At 37.4% G+C, this 11,145-nt stretch overlaps 1 protein-coding gene across 7 annotated transcripts in view; it reads left to right on the plus strand.

Moving 5' to 3' along the window:
- Positions 1–10,286, plus strand: part of Mob2_0 (MOB kinase activator-like 2) — an 85,557-nt gene extending 75,271 nt beyond the window's left edge. For 4 of the 7 annotated variants that reach the window (XM_029038735.2, XM_011194505.3, XM_011194674.3 and 1 more), the window contains 3 exons: positions 6,049–6,209; positions 8,025–8,121; positions 8,197–10,286. In XM_029038735.2, the coding sequence (XP_028894568.1) occupies positions 6,049–6,209; positions 8,025–8,121; positions 8,197–9,313 (1,375 nt within the window). In that variant the 3' untranslated portion in view covers positions 9,314–10,286. Of the gene's footprint in view, positions 1–2,346; positions 3,923–6,048; positions 6,210–8,024; positions 8,122–8,196 lie in introns of those variants that run through there. The other 3 variants (XM_054229391.1, XM_011194827.3, XM_054229390.1) reach the window with 2 other exon arrangements.
- The last annotated feature ends 859 nt before the right edge of the window (positions 10,287–11,145 follow it).

The following is an 11,145-nucleotide window of genomic DNA, read 5'->3' on the forward strand; positions in this document are numbered from 1 at the left end:
TAATTGAAAATCAAATGCTTTTAAATGGATGCACACATACACACAGGCGCAAACCCACATTAACTGAGTGCAAATGGAATTATGTAGTAAATGTCTGTGTTTTAATGTTTATTTTATGTACCATATTATTTGCTGAGCTGAAGAAAAATACAATGAAACAGTAAAAATATTTATTGTTGAGCTGATTTTTGTAGCGAAAAAAAATGAAAAATGAAAAATAAAATTAACACAGTTTGCTAACCTAAATTAATTATATGAAATAACAACAACAACAAGTATGAAAAAAAATTATTATTATTATTTCACAATCGTGATAACAATTTGAGCTATAAACCTCTATTTTAATATGCTAAAATGCATTTAGTCAGCTATTGGTACCAAAAATCTTTAAATTGTTGCAAAATAATCAAATTTTGTATATAAATTTCAATCTGGGATTTAAATGTTATCCCTTTAGTGAGCTTTAAGACAGTAGGCTGCTTTACAGACTTCAAAAAATCGATTTTTTTATTTTCTTTTAAATCTCTTCCAAAACTATCCAAGAATATGTCTTCAAAATTCCAGAGGCCAATTCGGCATATTTTCGAAGCTAGAGCAGTTTTAGTGGCCGTTCGTCGAGCAGGTGCGAATGCTCAGGCAGAAACTTTAAAGCGTGTTTTCTCGAATTTTCATCTTCACAAGTGTTAGAAGACGGTGCCGGCGATAGCAAAAAGAATATATGTCCGATCGAAAAAAACCAAAGTGATCTAGCTTCAGTATTAAATTATCTTCCCTTTGAACTAAAAAAGTTGGACAAAAGTATTATTAAACTACTTGTTTTGCAACTTAAAGTCAATTTTTTCATAAAACAGTGAATTTTTTTTTCGAAAAAATTTAGAATTTTATAACTTCTTCAGTATTTATTTAGTTCATAATGAAAAGAAACTTATAAGAATTAAAAAAAAATGTGGTTCGACTGTTTCAGATGCATCGCACGACCTCCATCAGAGGCACCGATTTACAAGTGCAGACTCCAGGCGCGCCAGAAAAATATTTACAACTTTGAAAAAATTGCAATATTTTTTCATAATAAATATTGTTTTTTAAGCCTTAAATATAGTACACTATCGTCTTAAAATTCCGTTTGCCGCAATCAATTCCTGCCCTTTCAAAAAAAATTGCTAAAAAACGATTTTTTTAGGCTTCTAAAGCAGACTACTGCCTAACTTTCTTACAAAAGTTCTCTTTCAATATCTTTTTCCCCTCACTCTATCAGCTAATTATTTCCATTATTCGACATTTTTTTGGTTAAACATGCGTTATTTGTTGTTTTTGTGTCCGTAGTACTTAGTACCGAAAATTGATTGCAAGTAAGTGACAGGCGATTTATATCGTTCGTTTATCTAGAAAAAAAATGCCGAAATTAACAACAACACACATGAAAAAAATTGAAAAAAATAAAAGAATAGCAAAAGCAAAAAAAAGTCAGCCAAAAGCAAATAACGGCAATTGTTGTGGCTGATATGATAAACAAGCAGCAAAAATTATAATAATAATAATAATAATAGTAGTAATAACAACGATAGAGCCGAAACAATGCCTACATGATGATGATTGCTTTTTAGCTTTGCTTTGCTTTGCTTTGGCTGAGACACCAAAAGACATCCACACATACACACACACTGAGACATAAAGTAGTCTGTTTATGTATGTGTTAGTGAGTTTAAATGGCACTATAGGCACTCTTCGTTTGTCTTTTCCGTCTTTTTTCTGTTTAATTGTAGCACTTGTGTCGCTCTAATGTACATATATACTTCTCTAGGTGTATATGTGTGCTAATGTTCTTGTTGTTGTTGTTGCAGTTGTGTCAATAGCACATCTAACAGTCGGAAGAGTAGAAGGAAGCTCTGTAACCCTTCGAAGTTCCACTGTGACTGACCATGCTGGAACACAGCGTAACCACAAGTCAATAGAGCGGCGAGTGGGGGCTGTCATTTGCAAAAAGATTACACATACGCCGTGTAGCACCTACTAACTGCATGTTTACATATGTCTGTCTGTCTGCCTGTATGTATGTAGGCAGCGCTATGTATCTAAATGACTTGCTAGAAACTGCGAGTATGTATGCCGAAATGTGCGCTATTCCCACAAGCGCCTGCGACCCGCACCCCACCTTGTCATATCAGCTATTGAAAGCTGCCATTCTCTGTGTATCTCTGTGAGTTTGTGCGATTTCTGTCTGTATGTGTGTGTGTGTTTCTACTCAATCTACTGCCGCTGACTGCGACGCAGGGCTAACTGGCTGGCTGCCTGCCTGGCAAATAGTAGAGCAGCGTGCGCTCTTTGATTGCTGTTACGTTTGACACTCAATACACAACAACCGACTGCCTGTCAACCGACCTGTGTGCGGAGTTAGTGTGAAACAAGCGGCCCCTAAGGAAACAATAACGGCCCTCAACCCGTGACGCTCGTCACTCTACACACTTTGGCAACGACAGCGACAACACGCGGCGGAGCTTTTTTTTCATTTTATGGCACTGTGATTGAGATAAGAAACTGTGTGGTTTTTACTTGTTGTTTATTGTCATTGTTTTTTTGTTTTACTTTACTACTCGGCTGGCTGAATCATATGAGCGGCGGTTTAGTTAATAGCGTAAGTGCAAAGCGACATGATTAAGTAGATTTGCGCTGGAACTGCAATGAAATACAACAAAAAAGAAGAAGTCGAAAAAAGCGAAAAATAAATAACAAAAATCAGCAACGAAAATTTAATCTTTCATTTAGATATGTGCAGCGCGCTTAGAGTAAACGTGCGTTAAGCTTTTTGAATGACTGCAAAAGCAGGTGTGCTTAAGCAAAGAATTCTAGAATTCTGGTGTGTGTGTCTTGATTTTGCAGAAAAAATTATATTTTATTCAAGAAAATTTCATTGCAACACAGCTGGACTGTAGAAACGCAAGAAATACCAAAGATTTACAAAAATTCGTGAAATTGTGAAATCAAAAAAAAAATTTAAGAAATTATAAAGAAAAATATTTTTTAATTAAACAAGCGTCGCAAATGCCAAAAGTTTGCTGAAATTCGTTTGATGTGTGAAAACCATACAGTATTATACCACAAAAAAATACCAAAAAATAAATAATTTAAAACAATCAACAAGCGCTACAAAGCAAAGCTCAAGAATTCACAAAAAAAAAATACAAAAGTGCCAAATAAAACCAAAGCAAGCAACGCAAAACAACTGAATCCCGATGAGTTTCGCCTCGGCCAACAGTAAAATCACCGATGAAAGCGCCACAACGCTCCAGAACGCCGCTGACACTGCAACAACACGCTCTATACCCGCCAATTCCAACAACAATACAACGACACCAGCGCTATCATACACAACAACAACAGCAACACCAGAAGCGTCACAACACCGCTCACCCACACATTCACACAACGTTTCAGCGCCCGCCAACCACAGCGCTACAACCTCAACAACGGTAACATTCAATCCCGAGGTCATCACATTCACCGCGCATTGGACGCACAATTCCAGCAGCGAGAGCAGCGGCAGTAGCGCCAAGTCCTCATTCTCCTCCTCAACCTACTCGTCGGCCATTTCGGAGACATCTGCAGCAGTAGCAGCAGCAGCAGCAGCGGCGGCGGCGCCCACAGCATCAAGCACACCAACAGTCACCACAACAACACACGCATTTAGTTCAAATTCGAGTTCAACTTCAGCGTCAGCAGCACCGACTCCTTCACCAACGCGCAAAGGTGTTGCATCGCAAAAGAGTCCCGCCAACGGTGCCGGCACGTTTGTGGTTAAATGTCTGTTGAAAACGGTGCGTTTTATGTGGCAGGTTACGGAGATACCGACGAAAATCGGTGAGACACTCGGCACCATTTACAGATATGCGCAGGACTCGGTCGAGACGATACTCTGCGTAGCCGGGTGAGTGCCGCCTATGGGGGGGTCAGTAGGGTGTTGAGCGCCCAAAATAGACATTTAGCTAACTTATATATATTTATGGCGATTGATAAAAGGCCTGTTTTTGTAGGTTTATGGGTTTACTGGAAGTTGTAAATATAAAATTTATTGCATTTCTCGTTTTATAGTTTTCTTGTTTTCAGAACACGCGTTGTGAATGAATGAGCGATAAATTCGTGAACTTTGATAAACTATCATTTCCCATTTGAATATCATACGATTTGTGTGTTGCCCAAGCATTATCGCGAAATCGCCAACTATCGAACTTGTGGAAAGTACATTTGTACTTGCATCACCTGATTGACTTGCTCAACTATTTGCCTGAACATTTTTAATGATACCATAAAGAATGTAATCTTATCGTGAAATGAGCCATTGCTCTCTATTACAGCTGTCTCACATGTTTGGACTTGCTTCTGACAGTTTTTTGGGACGCTTCTTGTTTCGCATCTACTGAGTGGTTAGAATGTGGTGGAAGTTAGTTTCCAACCCTTAATCTTCCATGTGGCTTTGTGCTTCTAGAAAATTGTTTCTTTTTAAATAATTTATATCATCCCTATGTGTTTTAAATTTATCCGCAATCCGAGCGGTTGTCGTCAACTGAATCATAGTATATTTATTACTAGTTTACTAAGTTATAAGTATACGCTTTTCTTAGCGATTCCAAGCAAGTTCTTAACCAATATTATTAATAAAACCGACGATTGTTGATACTCAGAGTTTCGTTGTCAAAACCGCAAAGGCTATTTAAGAACAACTAGCTTGTAAGTGGAGCTCTTTTATGCCACAAATTTAGGCTAAGTTCAAAGTGAGGTACAAACAGTTATGAAACATTGTTTCCTGGAACGAAATGACGCAAAGAATGACAGATACTTTAAGAATGGTTTCTATAGAGTTGTTGCCACTGTATATATACTAAGCCTTTATTGGAAGAACTTTTGCATAGAAGTTCTTCGCTTTTATTTTTAGTATAATAACCTTCCTTATATTGCCTTCAAGAATATTGCTGTCAAGAAAATGTTTACAAAACATTTATCTTTTGCCAATAGTCATCATTATTCGCAATTTAACCAAATCGTTGACAAGACAGACAATTCATTATAACAAATATTTGCACAATTAGAGCGCTTAGCTTCCTGTTGGTACAACATATAAACACTTGTTTCGGATTTGCCAGAAAAAAAAGAACACCACTTATCAGCCTTCAAACAGCGGTAATTGATAAGATCAATTGTTTGTTTACTCATCTGAAGAGAGAACAAACTGTGAGAGCGTATTTATGTGTATGAGAGAGAGGGAGACACAGTCGATGAATGGCTTTCGTTGACCACTTGTGTTGTTGTGATAAAAAATAATTTAAATTAAAACAAAATATTCCTCAAGCAATCTAAAGTGGCAACACCTGCGCCTGTAGGCGTGGCAGCTGGGCATAAATTCACCGTAGCGCAGACGTAATGAGCGTTAAAATCAATTCGCGAAAATTAAAAAAATTACAACTGTGTAAATATAACACTTGTCGTGTGTGTTCGGCGCTGGAAAGCTAACAGGTGTGCCTGAGTGACACTGAGTTCTACGTGGCTTCACGAAGTAGGCGTTGTACTTTCGCCTATACTGGCTGACGCTCAATAATTAATGCATTCTTGGTAAATCAATAAAATTGCGCAATGCATTTATATTTTAATATTTTATCAGTCCCAAGTTGTTTTTTTATTGTTGTAATTTTTTAAATTTTTTTATGCGGCTTTGCGCAGCTAATAAAAGTGTCGAAAAGAATTTATGCCTATTAACCAACTAAGGGTCGTAAACAGTGAAGTTCTTTGTTTTCCAGCGTCAACTTATCAATATTAGCTTACAAATGTATATCTGTATGTATGTATTGTTGTATGTGAGTGCAGGTGTTCCAGCATTACGCAAAAGTGTTGGCGCAGTAGCCGATAGTTAACGCTTTCATAATCACAACTCTCTGATTTTACCTTATGTATAACAATTTTTATATTTCTTTCAATATTTTTTTAATAACTTTATTACTCACGTAACGGCATTTGTACTAATTAAATGTTTCCTTTTTTTGCCTGCTTGTTTAATTACAGAAAAGCGCGTCGTAAAGAGCGCGATGGCGATCAAAATTCAACAGATACCAAATTATATTTGGAGGAGAGCGTTTTAGAACGTAAGCTACCTGAAGCCGATCTCAAAGCCTTAGTGGATCTTCCAGCTGGCTTGGACTATAATGAATGGCTGGCGTCACACAGTAAGTTTTAATGCAAGTTATTTAAAATTATTTACTAAAAACAACATAAAAATATTAAACGAAAATCACAACAAGAAATAATATAAAACAAAAACAGCAAATAGTATAAATAAAAGTTGAAAAAGTGAAAAAATATAAAAATAACCAAAAAAATAATAAAATAAGGAAAAGTATTAAAAAAATAATAAAATAAAGAAAAATATTAAAAAAATAAAAAAATGTTAAAAATTAAAAAAATGCAAATTAACAAGTGGAGAAAGATAACCTAACAAATTTTGTATAAAAAAATTCCACACTTAATCAAACACTTGAAAAATGTATTTGTAGCAAGCGCAGATTTCGAAGATTAGTTGTTTTATGGCAAATATTTATCAATGGACGTTTTTTTGGGTTCATTTCTGAGTCACAACAAATCAAGATTAGTCAAATTAAATTCCATTGATTGAAAATATAGATTATTATTATTAAAATATATGAAAAAATCCATGAAAATGAACTGCTTTCTAATATTCTTATATTTATGGACGCAATGCATTAAGATTACATGGTATGGTGAGTTTGTAAATTCACCACGACTAAGATATTTTAAGTAATTCGTGAATATCTTCGGAAGACTTTTATTTATTAACTCAAAGCATTAAGAAAATATAGTGTGGTGAGTTTAGAAATTCACCACGACCAAGATATTTTCAGTAATTCGTTAATATTTTCGGAAGAAATATATTGATGGACGCATTGCAATAATAATACATAGAGTGGTGAGTTTAGAAATTCACCACGACCAAGATATTTTCAGTAATTCGTTAATATTTTCGGAAGACATATATATGGGCTCATTGCATTAAGAATATATTGAGTGGTGAGTTTGGAAATTCACCACGAATAAGATATATTCAGTAATTCGTGAATATCTTCGGAAGACTTTTATTTATGGACTCATTGCTTTAACAATATATATGGTGGATGACTTTAATTCACCATGAGGATGTGTCTTTCGGGAATATCTTCGGAATTTAGCCTCTAGCGAAGTCGGTCTTACATTGAAACGATCGAAGATGTGATGAAAGATAGTTATTATAGAGATGGAGACCCTTTCGGTATTGAACTGATACCACATAATTGAGTTCTAAAGCTTTAGAGCTCCTTTCTATCAATTGTGTCGTATATTTTCATTGATTTCTCACTCCCCATTCCTTGGAATGCCACTTAGATGACTTTCGAAATAAACTTTCTTGTCATCAGAAAAACTTTTGCGATACTTCACCCTCTGTTTTTTTTTTTGTCAGTGAGCTCATATAGATGTTTAATTCTTAATCAGTTACAAACACTAATTTCCTCAATTTGTCATGAGTATTTAAAGTTAATTTAACATTTGTTCTGTCACCAAAAAGCGAGTTAAAAATACATAATCTTTCAGCGAATTATATCAGCGCTGTAAGCATTAGGCAGCAACGCCTCACTTTGTGGTTACATCACCGCATATTAAGAATCACTTTTTGTATATATTTTTAACAAACGCTCATTATCGACGCTTTAAATCTCACATGTGCCCACTTACATACATACATATCTACGGTATGCGTGCCGTTGATGATGGCCCATTATTAAATATTTATCATAAGCTCTTAGGGGAAATGTGTTTTTAAACAGCAAATAATCAGCAAGTGTTTAATACACTCGGTATGATGTCATAATCGTGTCGAGATCTGCTATAGTTGGCTCAAAAGCTGGCTAAAAATAGTTATTTATCTATTCTCTATGTATATTTGTATGTGAGTACTACAACAAACACTTGTTTACTGTTTATCTTTGCAGCACTGGCTCTATTCGAGCACGTGAACCTGGTTTATGGAACTATTAGTGAATTTTGTACGCCCTCTGGTTGTCCCGATATGACTGGACCCGGCAACAGGTATGCAGCAATCAATTACACCTCACTATAAAGTATATTCATACCTTCGTTTTTTTTCTCCCTCCCCACCCGCAGAACGTACTTATGGTTCGATGAGAAAGGCAAGAAGACGCGCGTCGCCGCTCCACAATACATCGACTATGTGATGACCTTCACGCAGAAGACAGTCAGCGACGAGTCGATATTCCCAACCAAATATGCCAACGAATTTCCGAGTTCGTTCGAATCGATTGCCCGCAAAATACTACGCTTGCAATTTCATGTGATAGCTCATCTCTATGCGTCGCATTTCCGAGAAATCGCGCTACTGGGATTGCACACCCACTTAAATTTGACCTTTGCGCACTTGACCGCACTGCATCGACGCTTCACACTGATCGACGAAAAGGAGACGGACGTGCTGCGCGACCTGGAGGTGGCGCTACGCCTCACCGACGACGGCCAAAGTTCGCTCGCCTCGTCCACGATCACAGCCACAACGGACGGTGGCAGCAGTAGCGGCGGTGGCGGCGGTGGAGGTGGCAGCAGCTGCACTACAACCGACAGCGGCATAGCGAATAGCAGCAGTAGCTGCAGCAGCGGTGGCGGCGGCGCGGCAGCACACGCTCACGCGCAGCAGCAGCAACATGCGGGAGGAGCAGACGACGTCAATTTACTGCAACAGCAGCAGTCAGCGGGCACAACGCTCATCGATGGCGACGCGGCAGCGCCGCCCATTTGCACGCAGCCCGAGGCGCAGACGAAGCAGGCGAATAATGCGCACGCGTCCGCAGCAGCGGCGGTCTTTGGCGGCGGTGGTGGCCTTATTGGTGGCATACTGGGCGATTTGAGTAGCGGTGAGTTCGGCGAGACGGCGACGCGCTATTGCACCTCGGCCCTGCCGCAACACCAGCAACAACAGCAACAGCCGAACGCCGAGGTGGCGGTGAATTGCAACAATGGCGGCGCGGGCGCTTTGCACTTGAACTTCAACAATAATCACCATCATCATCACCACCATCACCATCACCAGCATGCGCATGCGCACCAGCCGGCGGCGCACCATCATTTCACGCAGCAGCAGCAGCAACACCAGCAGCACAGCGGCCTCATACAGTGCAATGCGAGCAATGCGCCGAATGCGAACACCGTCAACGCCTCCGCCACGACAGCAACGAATGCCAGCGCAACAGCAACAACAACAACAGCATAGTTGGCAACACCGAACGCACGAAGTAGACAGTCGAATTCGAAAGCTTGTTTTGATGAGAACGTTGTTGTTGCCGCTTTAGATGGAGGAGGAGGAGAAGGAGGAGGCGTTGCTGCAAGTGTTGATTTGTATGTTGTTAGTAGATATCCTAGTGTTGCTCGGACAGCCGTTAGTGCTAACGCAAGTGCTATTGTTAATGCCGCCGCTGGCGTCGCTGCCAACGCCAACACCACCATCACCACCACCGCCGCCGTTGTTGCCGCACCCATTGCCACAGCTGTTGCCCTTAGCGTAGGAGCCGACGTTGCCAGCGATCGCCGGCATGTTGTTGACGATGCAGTTGGAGTAGTCGGTGTTGCAGTTGAAGTTGAAGTTGACATAGAAGACAAAGCTAAATATAAAAACAAAGATGATAACGATAACGATGTTAGGTGAAGTGTTGCCGTTGCGGCCGCAAAGGATGTATGACGCTTATTGCTTTATATTTACAATATATAGAGTAGTGTTAACTAAAAAGTAAGAATACAAAAAACAAAAACAAAAACAAACAAATATGAATAATTTAAACAAAAAGAGTAAAGATGAGAATATTAAACAAATAAACAAAATATAAATATATATAACATATGAAAAGAGAAAAAGAAAAAACAAAAAGAAATGCAAAATAGAAGAGAGAAGAAGAGAAGAGAACTATATTGATTGATTGTAATTGTGTCTGTATCTGGTGTTACACCAACAAACAAAATACAAATAAAACTTAATTTAGCAAAAACAAAAACAGTTATAAAACACTTAAATGCAACTCACAAACATATTAGCAAACAAACAAAGAAACAGAAAGAAACAAAAGAAACCCAAGTAATTAAAGTGTTATAGCATAAAGTGCTAAGAAATAAGCTAGCATTATGACGCACTGTGCAAGCGATAATTGAAATAAAAAAAATTAATAAATAAAATCTAACTAATTGACAAAATACCAATTCAAGCATATTGAAAATAAAAAGAAATGTTAAATTATACAATAAAATTCTCACCAGCCAGTCACCCACACACACATCACGCCCCGCACATTTTAACTAGCCACACAAACGCCTTGATGTTTTGAAAGACTTCACAAAATTCTCTTGAGTGTTAACTGTCATTATTTGTACTTTAAAGTTACCGATTTTCCAAGGTGAGTCGATTTTTTTCTTATTTTCAAATTTTCGAAATCACTTAAAGCAGTTGAATTCTTCGTTTTTAAGACGATGTTTAGAAATTTTACAGCTTTGATTTTGTTGATATGCTCTTTTTGGTCTATCAGAAAGCGAAAATATTTTAATAAAAATGAAAGAAATAGGCAACCACAAACAAAATGAAAACTCAAATTCAGGCGGATTCTGCAAACCGAGTGAATGTGAATCCGTGTGAATTGTGAAAATTAAAAAAAAAATGTGGAAATTGAAAAGTCAAATCGAAATTCAGTCCACCAAATATCGGATTGAAAGTGAATTTGCTTGAATTTCACTCGGAAGTGTATTACAGAACCTGTCTGATTGTTTATAAAGTTGAAAATGGTTTCGAAATTCCGTTTTTTAAATATTCGAAAACATTTTTTTTTTTTAACTTTTTTCCAAAGAATTAATTTAATGCCTGATTGTTTATAAAGTCGAAAATAGTTTCGAAATTCGGTTTTTTAAATATTCAAAAACTTTTTATTTTTTTTTACTTTTTTTTCAAATAATTAATTTAATGCCTGATTGTTTATAAAGTCGAAAATGATTTCGAAATTCGGTTTTTTTAATTATTCGAAATCTTTTTATTTTTTTTTTAAACTTTTTTTCAAATAATTAATT

The sequence above is a fragment of the Zeugodacus cucurbitae genome, chromosome 4 (genome assembly GCF_028554725.1).
Source record: "Zeugodacus cucurbitae isolate PBARC_wt_2022May chromosome 4, idZeuCucr1.2, whole genome shotgun sequence".
NCBI lineage: Eukaryota > Metazoa > Arthropoda > Insecta > Diptera > Tephritidae > Zeugodacus > Zeugodacus cucurbitae.